This window comes from Vicia villosa, unplaced genomic scaffold, assembly GCF_029867415.1.
Source record: "Vicia villosa cultivar HV-30 ecotype Madison, WI unplaced genomic scaffold, Vvil1.0 ctg.000279F_1_1_2_unsc, whole genome shotgun sequence".
NCBI classification, from domain to species: domain Eukaryota; kingdom Viridiplantae; phylum Streptophyta; class Magnoliopsida; order Fabales; family Fabaceae; genus Vicia; species Vicia villosa.
Window position 1 is genome coordinate 50,966 of NW_026705118.1, and position 21,240 is coordinate 72,205.

General features: G+C 34.7%; 2 protein-coding genes across 2 annotated transcripts; one reads left to right on the forward strand and one right to left on the reverse strand.

The window, feature by feature from the left end:
- Nucleotides 1–1,120: 1,120 nt before the first annotated feature.
- LOC131626262 (uncharacterized) lies at nucleotides 1,121–6,439 on the reverse strand. Its single transcript, XM_058897094.1, has one exon. The coding sequence runs from the start codon at nucleotides 6,437–6,439 to the stop codon at nucleotides 1,121–1,123; it is 5,319 nt and encodes a 1,772-aa protein (XP_058753077.1).
- Nucleotides 6,440–20,380: 13,941 nt separating this feature from the next.
- LOC131626264 (uncharacterized) lies at nucleotides 20,381–20,755 on the forward strand. The gene has a single exon (XM_058897095.1). The coding sequence runs from the start codon at nucleotides 20,381–20,383 to the stop codon at nucleotides 20,753–20,755; it is 375 nt and encodes a 124-aa protein (XP_058753078.1).
- Nucleotides 20,756–21,240: the final 485 nt, after the last annotated feature.

Genomic DNA, 21,240 nt, shown 5'->3' on the forward strand with positions numbered 1-21,240 from the left:
CCACTCTCTAATACTTTCCTTATCAGCATATTAACTTAAGTACAATAAGGAAAAAAATACAAAAGAGTATTTTTTTGGATGTAATTAGATTTTTAAGTTGCATTAGAAAAAGAAAAATATGAAATTATTAACATAGAATTGTTATAATTATTAGAGTCAAATTGTTGGAAATATTGTTTAACATAAATAAATATAAAAAATAATATTTTAAAATCGGACCGGTCAACAATGGAAATATTGAGTCAGTAATTTATTGGTCGAATCATTGAGTCACTGGTCGAATCACATGACTAAATCAGATAACTCGATTGAATAAATCGATCTCTATAATAAAATTATATAATTATTAAACCGGCCGGACTGGTTGATTCGGTCTCTAAAAAATATCTCGACACCTTCAAAATTTCAAAATATTATAATTTCACAAGTTTATTCTTTAAATTCAAATTTTAAATATTGTTATCACACAACAAATAATTTATTGGTTTTTAACCGTTCTAGCCAATTCACATTATTTTCAATAACTTACCGAGTTCAATAATAAGATCAAATTGATGACTCATCTGATTCCAGTTTGACTAATCCAACTAACCGGTTCGTTTTGGTTTTTAAAACATTCATAAAAAATATAAAATAAAAATATCACTTTAGTGATCAATTTATTTTTCATATATATATATATATGGTATATCATACGAGAATACTTTTTTTATATGAGAATGTGAGAATGATTCTGAACCATCAAATTTTAAAATAAATAGTGGAGATTATGTGAGAATCTTTTTTTCTCTCTCCTACATCATTTATTTTAATAATCGAAGAGAAAGAAAAAAAAATTCTCACATAATCTCCACCATTTATTTTAAAATCTAATGGTTCAGATTCATTTTCACATTCTCATATAAAAAAGACATTCTCATATGATATGTGATAGATATGTGTTCAATAACCCTAGATCTAGAAAGCATTAAAAGACAATAAGATAAAATCAACTTTTCTTCTTACTAATGGCTGCTGCAGAATACAATATAAATAGTAGGGTTTATATTCCTAAAAGGGCCATGGGCCAGCCATAATCTAAAAACAACAAAACATAAACTAAAATATTACTAGTTGCACCTTATTGTTTTAAAATAAAGTCTTTTAGCCACACGGGCTGTTTCATAATTCTCTTGGGCTTTGATTTCTTCATAACATTACTCTGGGGCCCATAAGGAACCTTGTCCTCAAGGTTCAAAGATGTTTGGTTAGGATACACAACATTTGTGTGTGGGCTGGAACGAACAACCGTGGGCCCAGAATTTTGAATTGGGCATCTACTGAAGGGAAAATCGGTGGTCACATGAGGAGATAACATTGGGGCGTGGGAAATCTCCAAGGGATAAGGGCGAATCTGAAGCAAGGGCTGAGATTGCTTGTTGGAAAAAGTGGGACTATCTCGAGCAGTGGGACAACCTTGGGGAACACGCGCATGCGCGTTACAGCTGGGTGCAGGTACCAAACAGCTGGCTGTATTGGACAAAGGGAGAGAGACGTTGGGACTTCCAAGGGTAGATTTGTCATAACCGGAATTTGTACTTGCCAAAGTATCTGAAGTGATAAGTACCCTTTGTTTACCACTTAAACCCATTTGCTCCTGCATTTGATATTTTTCCACCGAGTTCAAACTAGTTCCATCACACAAACTCTTCTTATTTTCTTCAGTCAAACTAGGTCCTTTTTCTTTCTCTCTAAGCCCAGAAGTGGTTCCGGTTCGTGAAACAGGTGAACCTTCTGCTTCGAAAGTGATGAGATCCGGCGGAGAACTTGGTTGAAAACCCATTGACGGTGGTTTTCCGTGATATGCTTTCAGTAGTGACACGTGGACGATGGGATGAATCCGGGAAGATGACGGTAGATCGAGTAAATATGTAACATTCCCGGTGCGTTTGATGATACGAAAAGGGCCAAAGTACCTTTGAGATAACTTCTGAGACTGACGGCGGTGGACTGTTTGCTGCCGATACGGTTGAAGCTTCATCAAAACGAAATCTCCTTCCGTAAAGGTAACATCCTGTCTCTTTTTATTAGCCTGTTTCTCCATCGTTGCTCTGCTCTTCCGTAAATGGTCTTTTAACTGCGTTAAAATCTGCTGTTGTTGATGTAGAGCTTCGTCAAGTGTGGAGTCTGAAACAGAACTCTGAACATAGTCCATGATGCCCGGAGGATCTCTACCGTAAAGGGCCTTAAAAGGAGTCATGTTGATAGCTGAATGAACTGAAGTGTTGAACCAATATTCTGCCAAATGAAGAAATTTATGCCAAGTGCGAGGGTGATCTCCCACAAAACAGCGTAGGTACGTTTCTAATGAACGATTTACTACTTCCGTTTGTCCGTCGGTCTCTGGATGATATGAGGTACTGTATTGCAGAGTCGTTCCATGGTTCCTGAAAAACTCCTTCCAAAATTTACTTAGGAACAGGGGATCACGATCTGAAACTATAGTCTTTGGGCTGCCATGGAGGCGAAAGACTTCCACTGTGAATCTATTTGCCAGATCTTTTGCGGAGAAGTGAGTTGGCAGTGGGAGAAAATGAACGTACTTCGTCAAACGGTCACAAATTACCCAGATCGTTGTGTGGCCACATGAACTAGGTAAGTTTGTTATAAAGTCCATAGTTATTTCTTCCCAAACTTGTTTCGGAATTGGTAATGGTTGGAGCAAACCCTTCTTTTTCTGAGTATCATATTTATTATGTTGACATGTTGAACAGTTTTTAACCATTTCTTTCACATTGAGGTACACACCTGGCCAACAAAATGATGCCCTTAATCTGGCCAACGTAGCCTTCACGCCTGAATGACCTGCAGTTGGTGTCTGGTGGTATTCCTTCATGAGCTGAAGTCTTAAATCATCTATTTCCGGTATGAAAATTCTGTTATTGTAATACAATAATCCTTGGTTCACCTTGAATGCTGGGTTCTTTTTCTCTGCTATTGCTAACTGCATCAAATTCTGACCCACACTGTCTTGTGTATAAAACTGTTTCAAGGTCTGGAGTAAATCTGGCAAAGGTGAAGACAGGACAAGTAGGACTGGTGTTGCTGGTTCCAGTTTACGACTTAAGGCATCTGCAACAAGATTCGATCTTCCAGGTTTGTATGAAATCTCAAAATCAAATCCTTGTAACTTAGCCGTCCATTTTTCTTGTTCTGGAGTTTGTATGCGTTGTAATAACATATCTCTTAAACTCTTTTGATCCGTGTAGATGTGAAACCGTTGACCTAAGAGATACTGCCGCCACTTCTTGACTGACTCCGTGATGGCGAACATTTCCCTTACATAGACCGATGAAGCTTGCATGCGTGGGCAAAGTTTCTTGCTGAAATACGCAATTGGATGGCCTTCCTGGGATAGAACAGCGCCAATGGCGACGCCAGAAGCATCAGTCTCTATTGTAAATTCCTTTGTAAAGTCCGGCAGTGTTAATACCGGCATGGTTGTCATTTTCTGTTTTAGCTCTGTAAAGGCCTGAGCAGCCTCTGTACTCCATGTAAATTTAGTGGAACGTAACAAGTCGGTGAGGGGAGCGGCGAGTGTGGCGTAATTTTTGACAAATCGTCGATAAAAACCGGTGAGACCTAAAAAGCCGCGGAGTGTCGAGAGTGAACGTGGTGCTGGCCAATCAACAATGGCTTTAATTTTGTTTGAATCCGGTGCAACACCGCCGGCTGAAATGATGTGTCCTAGGTACTCAATTTGAACTGCGGCAAAAACACACTTAGATAACTTCACAAAAAAAGCTTGCTTAGCCAATAACTCAAAAATAACCTGCAAATGTGTTAGATGATCTTCAAAATTAGGACTGTAAATTAAAATATCATCAAAGAAAACAAGTACAAATTTTCTTAAGTAGGGGCGGAGTAAGTCATTCATAGCCGATTGGAAAGTAGAAGGCCCATTTGTTAGGCCAAAGGGCATTACAAGAAATTCATAATGCCCATCAAAAGTTCGAAAAGCTGTTTTATACGTGTCTTCTGATGCTAATCTGATCTGATGGTATCCTGAACACAAATCTATCTTGGAAAAAATTGTGGCTGAATTAAGTTCGTCTAAAAGCTCATCAATAGTGGGTATGGGAAATCTGTCCTTTACAGTCACAGCATTCAATGCTCTATAATCAACACAAAATCGCCAAGTCCCGTCTTTCTTTTTGACTAATAAAACAGGGGATGAGAAGGGGCTAGTGCTAGGTCTGATGGTACCTTCTTGGAGCATTTCTTGAATCATTTTGGTCATGGTGTCTTTTTTTGTGTGTGGGTAACGGTAAGGTTTCACATTGATGGGTGGTGTATTTGGGAGAAGGGTTATATGATGGTCATGCGGTCTAGATGGTGGTAAGCCTTTTGGTTGTTGGAAAATAGATTGAAATTTTGTCAAAAGGGTGGTGAGTGGGAGTGGTAAAGGGTTTTGGTTAGATGGAGTTGAAATATTGGGTTCGTTTGTTTGGGGGGGTTGTTGGATGGGTTCCATGAGTAATAGGTGAAAAGAGGCAATGGCATCGGTGTGAATAAGTTGGCGGAGTTGGTGGAAAGTTGTATTTGTGGGTGTTGAGCTGGGGTCGCCGGTGAGGGTTAGTGGGGTATTCTGATGTTGAAAGGTGAGGGAGGGAATTGAAAAATCAGCTTGAATGGGTCCAAGGGTTCGAAGCCAAGCCATACCTAGAACGATATCCGCACCCTCAATAGGTAACAAATAGAATGGAAGGGTAAAAGGTTTGTTTTGAAGGAAGATTTGAACATTGTTGCAAATTCCCTCACATTGGAGATGAGATCCGTTTCCCACCATAACAGAAAATTGGTTGATTGGGGTTGTATGTAAATTTAGGTGATGAGCAATTCTAGGCTGCATAATGTTATGAGTGCTACCCGTGTCAACCAAAACCATCACCGATAACCCTTGGATTTTGCCTTTGAATTTTAGTGTTTGTGGGTGATAGTGACCGGTTAAAGCTTGGGGGGATAGCTGAAAATAAGTATCCTTAAATTCTGCCTCCATTGAATGTTCTTCCATGTTTTCATTTTCTGGTTCAACCATCACTCCCTCTTCCTCAGCCAAGAGTATGAAAAATCTGTTTGTAGAGCATTTATGACCCGTGATGAATTTCTCATCACAATTAAAACAAAGGCCTTGGGCTCGTCGTTCTTGTAGTTGGGCTTGGGTTAGTTTGCGTATAGGAAATCTGGGCTGTTGTGAGTTGGAGTTATTTTGAAGGTTAGGGTTGGGTTGGGTTGAAGGTGTTTGTGGTTTAAAATTCTGGGTGTTTGGGTTGGTAGGTGTTGGTTTTTGGTAGTTTGATGAGAAGGGTTTAATGAACTTTTGTTTGGTTTCTTTGAGTTTAGACTCGATTAATTTGGCAAGTCCAATGGCTTGGGATATAGATGTGGGTTTTAGGATAGCTAATTCATGCTGAATATCTATGTTTAAACCTGAGATAAAACAATTTAGAATTGCCAAAGGTGGCAGTCCCACCACTTGATTGCCAAGCTGTTCAAATTTCGTTTGGTACTCCATAACAGATCCTGTTTGCTTTAATTTAAATAATTCAGCTTGATGGTTCTCAAAAGTAGAAGGACCAAAACGTAATTCTAAAGCTCTTGTGAAAGATAACCAATCTGTTAACAAGTGATTATGATGCATCCACTTAAACCAGCCTAATGCATCTCCCTTCATATAAAAAGAAATTAAAGACAAACGATTTTCGGGTGGTAGATTATAAAAGCTAAAAAACTGATCAGCCTGAAATAACCATTCTAAAGGGTTAGATCCATCGAAAAGGGGTAGGTCCAGCTTGGGTGAGCGAATAGGTGGCAAGGGTGGTATGTGGGCTAGGTTATGATATGGATCTGGTTGGGAAAAAGGGGCAAAAACAGATTGGGGGGTGTATGGAGGATAAGGGACGAAAGGGGGGTGTAAAACGTGTGAATGGGGGTGTATAGAAATTGTTGGCTGAGTGGGTGCGAATGTGTGGGCTGCGGTTGGCCGAACTGCAGAATGATTAGGTGTAGCAGTGTGATTAATGGGTGATTGGGTGGGTGTGCTCACATGGGTTAAAGTAGGTGACCCAAAAGATAAAGAAGAGGGTTGTATACCTGATGTGCTGCCACCAGCATGTGCAGAATGGGTATGGACAGCAGTTTGGGGTTCTTTTTGAATGGAAATTTTCTGCAGAGCTGCCATAAGAGCTTGGTATTTTGATTCTTCTTCAATTTTGTCATTCTCTAACCTTGTATGCAGCTGACCCACTTGTTTGGCAATATCTTCATGAACTTGAGCAAATCTTACATCCATTTGCTCTTGTGTTTCAGCCATAGCATTGTTTAAGTGTAATGAGGACATTTGTAAAGCTTCTTCTAAAATCTCTTTAGAAGAGGGGTTTGGAGGTTTTGGAGGAGCCATGAGAGGTCTTGAGAAGGTAAAGGAAAGCACCAATGATAGATATGTGTTCAATAACCCTAGATCTAGAAAGCATTAAAAGACAATAAGATAAAATCAACTTTTCTTCTTACTAATGGCTGCTGCAGAATACAATATAAATAGTAGGGTTTATATTCCTAAAAGGGCCATGGGCCAGCCATAATCTAAAAACAACAAAACATAAACTAAAATATTACTAGTTGCACCTTATTGTTTTAAAATAAAGTCTTTTAGCCACACGGGCTGTTTCATAATTCTCTTGGGCTTTGATTTCTTCATAACAATATGCCTTTTATATATATATATATATATATATATATATATATATATATATATATATATATATATATATATATATATATATATATATATATATATATATATATATATATAACTTTATTAACTAAAAAATTTGTCGAGACAATTTCAGAAGCATGTGGAAACCATTTTAAAGAATCGTATTTTATATAAGGAGTATAGTACTTTTTCTTATCCTATACTTCTTGGGGGATGAAATTATGATAATTCAGTGTTCATTAAAAATTTGTCTACAGCATTTCTGATACTAAAGTATGTACGTCTGGATCCTGTCGATATTTGCCTCTTGAAAAAGCAAAAGACAGTAAAACCAAATTTACAACCTGGGGATGATTGGGATTTTAGACATCAATCATTATAGCGGCAAGTGGCAACAACGTTTGTATGTGGCTCATAATGACCCATATTATAATGTTTTAGTGCGTTTGATTTAGTTTCTTTATCTCAATTATTATCAAATGGATTAGTTGTGTGATGAAGAATAAAACAATTAAGAAGATGCTAACAATAATGCTTTGTTAGAATTACAGCTGGCCCAACAATTATTTTTTAATTAATAATAATTTATATAATTAAAGTAATTAACAGAACATCGTAGATTTTTTTAATTAAAAAAGTAATGTTCAATGATTATTTTTTTATCGATAATATTTTGTATTTAAATTACTCTAAGTAATAGAAAAGTGCATTTTTGCTAATAAAAAGTAATGTTCTACAATTATTTTAAAAAAGGAAAATGTTTATGAAAAAAAAAAAAAAAACAGTTCGCTCTAATAGAAAACAAATGAAAGAAAAATGAGAACTCTCAAGTAGAAATTTCAAGTAAAAATTTTGAAGAATTAAAGTTGGTTGTGTAGTTTAAGGTCGAATTAAGATAGTCTTTAGTGTGATTTTTTTACTTTATCTCTATATTACTGTCTTTTATTTTTTTTCATGTTATTTATCTTTTTTTGTTGTTTATTCTCTGTTAATCTTTGTTTTTAATATAAATCATTTTAAATCAGTCGTTCTTGTGATAACACATATAAAATCATAATATAAAAGTTTACCATCCCTCTTGTGTTTGAAATTTCTTGTTCAACAAGTGGCATCAGAGTTTAACTCCATTTATATGATAAATTATTTTAGGAGGTAGAAGTGACTTCAAACGATTTACTAAACAAACCTCCATCCTTCAATGGAGAGGGGGTATGCTTATTGAAAAGAGAAGACGAAAATCTTTATATATGGGATGTGTAATGCAATATGGATTGTTGTTAAAAAGAGTTCTTTTATTCCTAAACATTTAGTTGATTGTGTTGTGGAGAACATATATAGAGAAATATGGACCAAATATATCAAGGAAAAAGTGCAACACAATTTGAAATCTAAAACCATTATCATTATCACTCTCAATATTTATGAGTTTTTTTCGTGTTTCTCACTGTGAGACTGCTAAAGAAATATGAGATGTCGTTCAACTTACCCATGAAGGTACAATCGGGATAAAAAGGACTAGGATGAACATATTGACCCATGAGTACGAGCTTTTTAGAATGAGACTTGAGGAAAATATTCATGATATGGAAACATGTTTTATTCACATTGTGAATCATATGAGAGCTCTAGGTAAAAACTTTTGAAATGGGAATTTGGTTATCAAAGTCCTTAGATGCCTAAATTGCAGCTGTTAACCTAAATTTAATGCGACATCTAAATCAAAGAGCTCGTCTTCTATGGAATTGACTACCTTGTTCGAAATTGCAGAAAACATGAAATGGAACTAAAAAGAGTAGATAAGAACAAAGAAGGTGACAAAAAGAAAAAAAAATCTAACACTAAAAGTTATAGAGGTGTTAGCTGGGATTTTCGATAAAGTCAAAAACCCAGCTAAAATCATGTGGGGTGTAGGAAGCCATTCCCAGACGAATAAGAAAGTTGATATAGAGAGGTGCAGAAGAGAAGTCGAAATACTGGCCGAAGGAAGACATGGACTTAGTATATTTCGTTATAGGATGGTGGATCAGTCGACAGAGGCAGTTTCTTAGACAGAAGCAGTTACTACGGACGAACATAATGTGGTAATCGTTCGTCATGGTATCCATAAGTATAAATACGTGCAGAGGCGGTTAACTAAAGTTAGTGGATACATGGCGCCTACTGAAGGAAGGTCTGCCACAAATCAGTTACCAATTGGTACTGTAAATAAAAGTTTCGTAATTAGATTTAGGGGTGTTCAAACTTAATACCAAAACTCACGTAAAACTCAAAGTATCCAGCGAAGCATAAAATGAGTCTGATGAGTGCAATGTACGTTTGAATCACCAACTTTCAATTAATGTCAAGTTTTTCATTTGCATTTTCTTTAATCTTTTTTTACAGTTTCTTTTCAAAGTCTTTACATTTTGAACCAGTTATTTACTGTAATTTTTCTAAAACTAGCAACGGGGTTTCGATCACTATCAAAATCAAACAAATATTTATCATTCATTTTAAGCATGGTGTCTTGAAATTCACTAGTCGATTTCGCAAAGCAAACTTCAATAAGAGACTAGCGTTGTTTACCAATTTTCATGGTAAACAAGAGGCCAAAGACATGAAGCCACAAGATAAAGACTGGGAAAGTGAAATTGACGAAGACATGGATCTCATGGATCAACCGTCTTTGCAACTTGCTTCTAGTGCAGAAAAAAAGTCACATAAAGGCAGAATATCCGCAGAATCAAAGGGAATCTAGGTGAACCTAAAAATAATGCTAAAGGTTTTAGTAACATATCCATAGAGATAAGACCTCTAAATGTAATATGCTTAAATGTGTTTATTATAATAAAAATGTCTATGGTGCTTTATATTTTTGTTATAAAAAAAATCATGAAATTAACTTGTGATATTTACCAACACATCATGAATTGCAAAAATCAGTAACATTTTAATTGCTTATAGGGATATTACACAATTGAGAGAAGCTCTTTAGAGCTCTATGATTGGCATGTCCTAACCTAGCATTCCATATGGGCCAGACATTGGGACTAACATCTGTATTTACAAATTGAGTTTTAGTATGAACATGAGAAGATAAAGTATGATTGACAATCAGGCATGAACTTTGTGACTTGTGACTCAAGTAATTCCTTGAAGGTTCCAAAGAAAGGCCGGTGAAGTAATACAAGCCACTTTCATATAGAAATCCTTCATGTAACACTGTATTATATGCCTAAGATTTAATGAAACACTTGTTAGAATGAAACTAAAAATATACATTGTAATCACTGGAAAGCTTATAAACATATATTAATTTCCTACTAATGGATGGCACATGTAGTTTATCAGTTAGATTCAACACATAATTTGATACAATAGAGGAAACTTGAGAATGACCAATTGTTTTGACCTCTAGAGTATGTCCATTAGCAATTAAAACATTGTTAGGTCCTGCACAAGAATAAAGATGGTGTAAATTCCTAATGTTAGATGTAATATAATAAGAAGCACCCGAATATGCAAATCATGCATGTGACTTGAAATCCTGATGAACTTCCAATGAGTTATGATGTGCTAAGTAAGTTGTTGCTTGTGGAGCAGGCAATTCTTAAGCCTTTGAGCTTTGCGTACAATTGAGTTGTCGCGTGTTGATCCATGGGAATGAGACTTGTGATGAGCAGGTTCAAAATTCTCATCAAACATGTGCCAACATTCAAGGACAGAGTGACCATACTTGTTACACACTTGACATGCAAGCCTGTTTCCATTGTGTAAGTTTTCCGGCCTCGACTTGGGTCACATGTGTTCCTTCCTACCACGAAAATAGTAATGGCCATTAGCATTATAGACACTATGTTTGGTAACTTCTAAGTTAAGCCAACTATTGACTGTTCTTGTCCAGCTGAGCTACTTTGACATATAAGAGGAATCCAATAGCATAGATATATGTTAGATCCGCTTTGCTATAGATTATCATAATTAAATGGTTGTACTCCTCTAGTAGCCCTTGTAATATCATCGATGGCAAGAAAATAGTATGCAATAGCATGAATATGCGAAACATATTTAGAGATAGTCTTGGTACCTTTCTTGCTAGTTTTCCGTTATGAGCGAAGTTGGTGGCATCAAGCTTTCATCTGAGAGTTAAAGTGTTTATGCACCTTGTCCCAAATCTCATAGGCATGTTTGCAAGATAAGAGGCATGGTAGAATAACTTCAGAAATTATCGAGAGAAATTGTGTGAATATAGCCTGATCTCGCACAATCTAGGCTTCAAAGTTTTCAGATATCATGTTGGCAACTCGATCATTTTCAATTTTGAACATAGGTGAGATTTCTGGATTAACAACTACTTTGTGGAGCTTGTGTGAGAGAATTACTCTTTCAACTTTTTTATTCCAAAGCAAGACATTATTTTCTTGAAGCTTAACGGACATTTTTGGTGCAAAGGTGTTTGAGGTACCTGAAAAAGTGAGTCGATTCATCGAAGCTTGTGAAGTTTGCATGCCTTGTGGAGATTCTGTTGGAGTTTGTACAAGATCCGCCATTGATGTTTCTCCGAAACTCAAGGTGCTGCTTGAATAAAACCGTGAAAAAGATTATTATCTTTTTTGAAGCTTAAAACTTGAGTGATAACACGAACATTATACAAGCCACAAATGACTCAAGAAAACAATTATGTTTTCTCTAAAACCTCAGGAATATGATTACAATTCATCTTATTTGAAGCGTGAAAACCTTCAACAATGGTGAAACGCACAAGGTTTGGAGATGATTCAGCTGAATAAGGTCTCTCGTATGCGTATGATACCATGCTAGAATGATACATTGCTCATGAAGAAAAAGGAGAGAGCTTCATCAACACCATGCAAGCTTTGCTTACTTTGTATATTCATTTGTATTAATCTCTATTGTAAGAGTCTTCACTCTTATATACATTATGAACACTTAAATGGTTGCAACTTACTCAAAGTTAATTATTCACCTACCTAATCTAGCATGGTCATACACATTGTTTAACATAGTCATGCATAATACATCATCATACACATACATGCACTATTCTAAAATTTAATATATGTGAATTTCTCATGTAAGTTATTAGGCTATTTTTTAAACCATTTTCTGTTTTGAAATTAATAATCAGAATAATCTTAGAGTTTGAAAGAGTTTTTTCTAGTTATAGTGATTTTTTGTGTGGTGGGGGTGATTGAATTTTCTGACACTACTACAAAAAACACATCTAATGTCGGACGTGAAATGCGTTTGACGTCGGATACAGAAGCGAGGTAACGTAGGTCATCATGAAAAGCTATCCCTTATCACCTCGATTATTAAAACACCGAGGGGTAAAGATAACTGCACGTGGGTTCGATTCCCAGCATCAAGATTTTTATTATTTTTAGAAGTGGATGGAGAACCACAACAACACGAACAGTAATGGAGAACAAGAACAAAAATAACATCAATGACATAATTAATTGGGAACCTACAATGTACACGTAATCACATCAAATAATGCGTAAGGAGTGGAAGTAATATCAAAGAAGGGAAAAAGAAATTTGAAAAGACAAAGAGATGTAATCATTCAATAGCTCAAGGTAGTTAGTTTATCAGAAGATCTTTCCAACTTCCAGGATAAGAAAACATGGAGAATGAAAGAAGCAGTAATTAGAAGGAATTACTAGTCGTTGACATGCATGGAATATTTTGGATTTCAGACTTCCAAAGATCAGAGAAGAGGAAGAATCAGAAGAATCAATATAAAAGCGAAAGAACTTTATCCAAAGAAATCAGAGAAGAGGAAGAATCAAAATGAGTACTTCTGCTGAAACTTTATTCAAAGAAATCAAAGAAGAGGTCCAAGTCATGAAATAACCAAAATAAAAACCGAGTACTTCATCCAATGCTGAGAGAACAGAAGCTGATGTGGATGTAGAGGTCTAAGTCGTTGAAAGAGACCGTGCTGCTACCGAGCCTTTGAGACCCAAGAGATCTCTCAAGAAGAAGAAATGTGAAAAGGTCAATCATCATCGATTCTGATGATGATGATGATGAAACATATTATACTTGGTCAAACTTTCTATCATCTAGAAGATTTAGATATGATTAATAAAAAATAAACTTTTTGTAATTTTACTTAATGGAAATTTTATTCTATGGTTTCTTATATGTCAGCTTAAGGTTACAACTAATTTAGGGGTTTCATTCTATGGTTTCATACACACTAATCTATCACCATTCATCCTATACTAACTTTGAATAATGCTAAAACAAAAATAAAGGAAATGCTTCATATTTGATAACTTACACTAAATTATCTTGGAGAGGTCCAAGTCTTTCCCATATTCATTGATTCTTGAGGCAGTTTGTACATTAACCATCCAAAACACCAAATCCAAAACCTAAAACAATTCAAAGTAATGCTTCTCAACAACAACAATAACAACATGCAAGAACAATAGTAATGGAGAAAAACAACAACAAGAACAACAATAATGGAGAACAACAACAACAAGAACAACAATAATAAAGAACCACAACAACAAGAACATTAATAATGGAGTACAACAACAATAACAACAACAACAAGAAAAATAATAACATACGTGGAGTGAGTTTTTTTCGTTCTCTATGACTCCTTGGAGAAGAAGTGTTCTTTCGTTAGGGCTCGAAAATTGATTTAGGTAGACAATTAAGGAATTAAAAAGATAAAGAGTATTTATCTCGGATAATCTAAAAAATTGAGATAACAAACCATCCTATAAAATCTACAAAAAATAAAGGCCTCTTTTAAGTTGCAGAAAAAAAAATAGGGAGTTTTTATTTCGGTTTTTACAGAAAACCGAGGTAACATATCCGTCGTAAAATCTAAAAAAAATAAAGGCACATTTTTTATTCCATATAAAATATTAAATAAAAAGAGCTGAGAATCGAACCTCAAACCTTGAACATATATAATTATGTCGATTTTATTTAAATTCGAGGTAACTGATTTATTATTTTTATTTTTTAAATAAAACAATGCGTTTCGGTCACATGTACCCGCAATTTTGTATGTACCCGCAATTTTGTATGGTACGTGGTGAAAGTTTCGTCATAAAAAATGCTATTTGTTGTAGTGTGAGTTTGAATGAACATATAGATTGACCGTCATTGAATTTTTTTTAATTTGAATGATAATATGGATCGAAAGTGATGAAGATGAATGATAAATAATAGATTTTTTGAGTTTTTTTTATATGTTTAACTTTTGTCTTTATAACATAATTATCGTTATCCAAACTAAAATAAAATGACAAAAAAAAAGTTTAAGCCTAAATAATTTTAGCTTAACTTAAAATCTGAATATAATTTAGAGACACTTTTAAATATTTATTTTTATTTTGTATTTAATAGATTCTCCTAACACAAAAAATACTCGTATAAGAGGATGTTTATGCTTTTGGCTTTCAAAAGGGTTGGGTTAGATATAATTGCATTAAGTTTAATATTCCAAAAAATCATATTATGAATACTCACAAAAACTACAAATTAGCTGGATTTTCAAATTCATTGTTCCTATACTTCCTAATGTAATAAAAGTAAGTAGAGTCCAACTTGTTTTGAAAGTGTACCAAAAATGACTTGAGAGTTTTATATTTTTGTTTAGCTGGCAAATGTAAGCATCAATATTGGCAACTAGTACTGATATATACTATGTATTCAAACACATGAAAAGGGGATCCATGTATCATACAAGACACTAAGACAGCTAACTAGCTTATCATTATCATTTATCTATATATTTTAGGCAATTAATGCATGTGTAGCGTTTAATATCTTAATCAATTGAATCTTGTCAACATTATATTATATACTACCCCATTCATTTTTTTTTAGTTAATTTTGTTTTTCTATTTATTATTTTTAAATTTTTTAAAAAATATTAATTATATTTCAGTCAAAATTATCTCCAACTATCTATCATGGGAACAATTAATGTAATTAAATAATCCACATATTCCATAATAATTGTCAGTATAGCCTCAACAACACAGTCATTCATTAATCATATACACCCTAAGATCAAGGAAAAAAAATGAGAATGAGGTTAAGCTAGATGATAATCACGTGTTATCTTGGGAGATCCCAGATGCTTCACTCTTGAAAGAATTTTAAACTCCATTGAAACACCTCACTAACCTCAAACTCAAATAGCCATCAACAATGCCGTAAAGTCCATGAAATAACATCTTATATTGGGAACATGATTAATTGAAATTTCTTCTCTAAAAGGAGATTTTTTTTAGAAGCGCTTATCTCGACATTTAGTTACATGCTTCACCATTTTTTTTTAAAGTTCATACACCAAATATCGTCCTTGCAAACCTTTAAAAGTAACTCTTATTGACCTAGAATATCCAAACAGAAGAGATATTTGGTGAATTGTGATATTTGAATTTTAAAAATCGGGTTTATAAATATTTATGTTAATTGATAGAAATAAAGAGAGATGAAACAACGAAATAATATAAAAGAAAGTTAACAGAGAAATAAGCAACTTAGAATGCTAGATGCTAAAACCGTCAACATTCATTTGGGTTATCACACGAAGCTTTCGGTTAAACAATGTCCTCAAACTAACGAAGAAAAGAAGATAATGGAGAGTACTCCTTATGCAAGTGAGGTTGAAAGCATTATGTATGGTACGGTTTGTAGTAAACCAGACTTATCATATGCAGTCAGCATAGTAAGTCAGTTTATGAAAAATCCTGGTCAGGTTCATTGGAAAGCTTTGAAGTGGGTGCTGAGGTACTAAAATGGTTCGCTAAAGGGTGGTTTAAAGTACACAACGTCAATTCACGAGGAAGAAGATTTGTAGGTTTCGTTGATTCTGACTATGCATGTAATGTGGACACTAGAAAATCCTTATCAAGTTTTGTGTTTTCATTGTTTGGGACAACTACAGGCTAGAAGGAAAATAGAAAATCAATGGCCGCATTATCTAGTACTCAAGCACAATATATTGCCCTTGTTGAAGGGGTCAAGGAAACCATATGGTTGAAAGACATGATTGGGGAGTAAGAGATTACTCAAGAATGTGTGAAGATAAATTTTGACAATTAAATTGCCATTCACCTGACCAATCATCAAATTTATCATGAGAAGACAAAATACATTGACATTCGTTTACACTTTATAAGGGACATGATAGAGTCAAAGGAGATTCAGGTTCAAAAAGTGCCCTCGGAAGAAAATCCAACTGATATGTTCACCAAATCATTGCCAAGTTCAAGGTTCAATCATTGCTTGGACTTGATCAAATTTGTTGAAGAGTGATTCAAGCTTTGAAGAAATCGACAAGGTGTTTGGTGGTTCAATTGACATCACCATCAGTTTAAAGTCAAGGTGGAGAGAGTTGTTGTAAATATGCCTTAAAACCTCACGTGAGAAAAAGAGAAAGAAATGAGACATATTTTGGTACTAATAGTTTTAGGCTTGCTTGTAGATCCGTTTGTTAATGGGTCATATCTTGGCCAGTTAACATTTTGTTAGTTATAATATGGGTTTTCTCTCATTTGTTAGGAACAAGTTGCATAAGATAGAAATCCTATTGAGAAATCAAATGGTAAAATTCGTAGTGTAACACCCGTATTTTTGAATTATTAGATAAATTGAATTTTGGTTAATTATTTAATTAAAATTTAGTTTATGAATATTTTTTAAAATAATGGAGTAAATAAATAAGAAGAGAATATTGGACTTTTGGGGGTGTGAGGTGTAATTAGTGGCTGTATGGAGTAAAAAGCTCTACACTTAGTCCTAATTATTTTATTGTTTTATTATTGAGGAAAATAGAAAAGAAAGGAGCAAGAGAAGGTTTGGGAGAAAAAGAGTTTATCGTAGAAGTGAGAAGAGCAAAGGAAAGGAGGAAAATCCCAAAGTTCAAGGATCGATTCAAGAATATCCATCGAGGTAAGGGGGGACTCTTCCTTTTAGTATCTCTTATGTGATCTTAAGTGATAGGTATATTGATGTATGGTTTGGTTCAATTAGATATTGGGATTGTTAGGTTAGGGTGTTATAGTTTGGATTGAATTGATGCAATTTGTATGATCTATTGGTTAATAATGAGTTTAAATGATGTTTGGTGGTGTATGATTGAATGTATGATGATTGTATGCCTGTATATGCTGTTTAAACTCGATTTTGAACTGAGAATAGGTGGAATCGCAGGGTCTGTTGTAGACCAGGGAATTGGTAAAATCGCAGGTCCGCTAAGCGGAGGGGGGTCCACTAAGCGGAGGACCCAAACTGGTTAGCTTCTGTCTAACATCTCTAGAAGTCCGCTGAGCGGAGGTCAGAAGGAAGTTCGCTTCTGCCTCGTGTCGCTAGTGGTCCGCTAAGCAAACCTTGCTGTGCGGGAATTTTTCTAAACTTTTAAATAGCGTATCTTTTGATCCGTGTACTCTTTTTATGTGCCGTTTTGGGCGTTGTGAAAGTAATTAAATGTTTTATATGATGAATGATGAATATGGGCAGTGGCCGACTTTATTTCTTTAAAACTCGATTTAATTACTTGATGAGAATTGAATATTGTGTGTATATGAAATGTGTGTGACAATGTAATTGATGTGGTGATAAATTGGCTGCGATTATTATTATAATTGTGATGAATGCGTGGATATTTGAATGATGTTGGAAATATGTACATACTTATTTGGTGATGTGGTGTTGAGATGAGTTATTCATCATGATCGGTGATGTTTTAAGTATGATATGTGTGTCCATTCATTCATATGCATTCGATGATGGATCTCGGTGATGTTTGGATCGATGGTGGAAATATTTCCCATTGTGCAGAAATTGTGTCGGTGGGTCGTATCTCGATGAGGCGTAGATCGGTCAGGTGGATTAATTCCACGGTTTATTGGTACCACATGCATAGTGTCAGTTGTGTCATATGCATTCTGTTATATCATGATTGGATGAATTTTGTGTTATGTGGTGTAATCTATTATTGCACGTATTGATGAATAATAGTTGTGAATCTGAATATGTATGATCGGGTGAACGGTATATTATGATGCTTGTTGCTTATGAATTGCATAATATTTACTAATTGAGAATGAGACTCACCCTTACACGTTGTCATTTTCAGATTGAGGAGTAGCGACATTAGTGCTCGGTGAGGATGACTCGTAGAGTTTATCCGTTTATGTTGGGTCGTGTCGGTCATGCTCTGATCTTGTAACACTGGGGACGATAGTTATAGATTTTTATGAGATTACTCTATTTTATTTGGTGTTGGATTATAATTCCATTTAGTTGTATTGACGATGTTTCTTATTCCGCTGTGATAAACATGATTATGTTTTGGTAAATCGTTTCCTAATGAAGCATGACTTTGACCATAGTTGGTTTATTTGTTTTAAATAATTGTGGCACCCTAGTGTTTATGTTTTTACTCTGATTATTTATTTAAATTGCCGCGGGATTTAGAAGGGTGTTACACGTAGAGTTATATTTTAGGGATGTGGCAGTCTTTTGGGGTTATCATAGGGATTGGTAAACACTTTAAACACCTTGGGTTTATGTGATTCTTATATTGAGAGTTGGATAGTTTGAGAAACACTTGAGTAGAAAATAAGGTTTATTCTTGATAACTTAGAAGGTTATTTTCTTATAACTCATTTGTAATTTCTTGTAACAACTTTTGGAGCATAGTGAATTGGAGAGCTACTCTATCACCCAAACATAGATCATTTAATCGAACTGGATAATTTTTTTTGTGTTCTCTCATACTATTATTTTTATTTCTATATGTCATTTGATTGATTATCATTGTTCTTTTTCTCTACATATCAAATTATTTAATTTGAATTGAACGTTGTCATTATCACAACATATAGTTTTGTGTAATGCATTAGTTATTAAAGACGATTATCCATTCTTAAATATTATTCTCCTATAAAAAATATTTTTACAACTGTCAAAACCATCAACATAATTATCATCTATAATCTTTATAGTCCGTGCATCCTAAATAAGGTATAGATAATTAGTTGAAGATGTGGGTAGTGATTTGAAAGTAATTCGAAAGCATTTTACAAACTTGGTTAAATGATGAACATTATTATTAATATGTCAAATAATTGAAAATGATCGAAAATAAACTGAGGTGAAATTTAGGAAATGCAAAATTTGAAGAAAAAAAAAGTTTTTTGACAAAAAAATGAAAAACTTCATTTGAAAAATTTAGAAGAGTAAAAAGAATTGAAGTGTAATTGCATAGTTAGTGTCAATTATTAGTTTATTTTAGACCATGTGTTGGGCTTTAGTTAGTTGACCCAATATGGATTTAGTATATATTGCATTTTGCTTTGTAATTGTAGAGTAGAATCATTCAATGTAACTGTTTTCCAATTTGAGTAAAACTTAGTTACAGTGTCTCTGTTTTCTCTTTTTTCCATCATCATCTTCTTCATATTCATCTTCAACCTTGTTCTCCAACAATTGGTATCTAGAGTTGGTTCGGATCCACGGAAAGGGAAACACGAGTGTACGTGAGGTGTGTGATTGTTTTGATTTTAGATTCATTCAATTCATAGTGAATTGAAGATCAAAATCGTATCAGAATCACATTTCTTTATTTCAAGGGATCGGGAAATACAAGTGTTTTGTGAGATCTAAGTGATTTCCCGCCCAATATCAAAGATGAACGGTTGAAACAGTAGTTGGAATATGAAACTTCCAGTGTTTTATAGAAAGAATTGGAATTGGTGGATGATTCAAATGTGTGTGTTGTTTAGAGCTCAAGATGTGTTCGAGTTCATCAACAACGGTTACATGCTGGTTAGTACAGATGCAGCGGAAGCGCAAAGAAACATGCACCGAGAAACAAGGAAGAAGGATTAGAAAGTGTTGTTCTACATCCATCAGTGTGTGGATGTGAATGTGTTTGAGAAGATCTCTGATTCGATGATGATGATGAAGGCTGCGTGGGACACACTGGTATGGTGCTATGGCGATGACACATTAGTAAAGAAGGTGAAGCTTCAGTCTCTATGTAAGCAGTATCAAAATCTCAACATAAAGAACAATGAAAAGGTATCTGAGTACATCACCAGAGTGATCGTGATCACTAATGAGATGAAAGCTTATGAAAAAACGCTCTCAGAACAAGTGGTTATTGAGAAGGTATAGAAATCACTTACTCCTCTGTTTGATTACATTGTTGTAGCTATTGAACATTCTAATAATTTGAGCACCATGAGAATTTAATAGCTTCTAAGAAGTCTATAAGCACAAGAGTTGCGTCTGACTAAGAGAACCTCTGAAAGAGAGGTAGAGGAGGCTCTGAAAGGTTCTTTTGTCAAGAAGAACTAGAAGAAATCTTGATTAAAAGCCAGGAAAAGACATGGTGGATCTCAGAAGTCAGAAGTCTCATACTCTGATGAGAAGAAACGTCATAAGAGGAATGAGAAGTTTGACAAGAGAATGGTTAAGTGTTACTATTGTAATAGGTTTGGCCATTTTGCTAAGAAATTTTGGTCAAACAAGGAAAGGAAGTTAGAAGAAGAAAATATAGCAAGAGGAGATTCTGATGAGGAATATATGCTATTGATGGCTTATGAATCTAATGATGAACCTATGTGATTGATGATTTCTAATTCAGAAGGAGACTTTGAATATGATTCAGAACCAGAAGATGACTATGAAGCTGAAGTCGAGTCTGATTCTAAAGTAGGTTTTGAAGATGATTCAGAGTCAAAAGATGACTCTGAAGTTGAAGTCGAGTCTGATTTTGAAGGAGAATTTGAAGATGAGTCAGAATCAGATGATGATTATGATGTTGAAGGTGAATCTAATTCTGATCTAGGTTCTGATGATGATCTAGAATCTGGTGGTCAAATATCTGAAGATGAATCTGAGTCTGAGGTGACTCTAACGGAGACTCTGAAAGTGATCCAGACTCTGATGATCCAGAATCTGGTGGTCAAATATCTGAAGGTAGTGTTTCTGGAGGAGGGCTAGAAGCTAATACTATTCTAGGTTCTATAGAAGACTCAGAACAAGTTTAGAGACAACAAAGAATGAGACAAATACCCAGAAGGTTGGCAGAGTTTGACATATTACGCAATACTGAAATAGACTCTGAAGAAGAAGTCATTCAGTGCGCCATGTTAGTAGACTATAAACTTGTGAATACAAAATAAGCAATCAAGAAGAAAGTCTAGCTAAAGGCCATGAAAGAAGAACTTGAGGCTATAAAAATAAACAAGACTTGGGAGTTGACTGAGCTTCCAAAGGAGAAGAAAACCATCAACGTCAAATGGCTTTTCAAGGTGAAGTTGAAGCCAGATGGATCAATTGGCAAACACAAATCAAGGTTAGTAGCTAGAGGTTTTCTTCAAAAACCTAGGATAGATTAGTTTGAGGTGTTTGTAGCTGTAGCTAGACATGAAATAATCAGGTTGGTGATTGCTACAACTGCTAATAATAATTTACCTATGATAAAT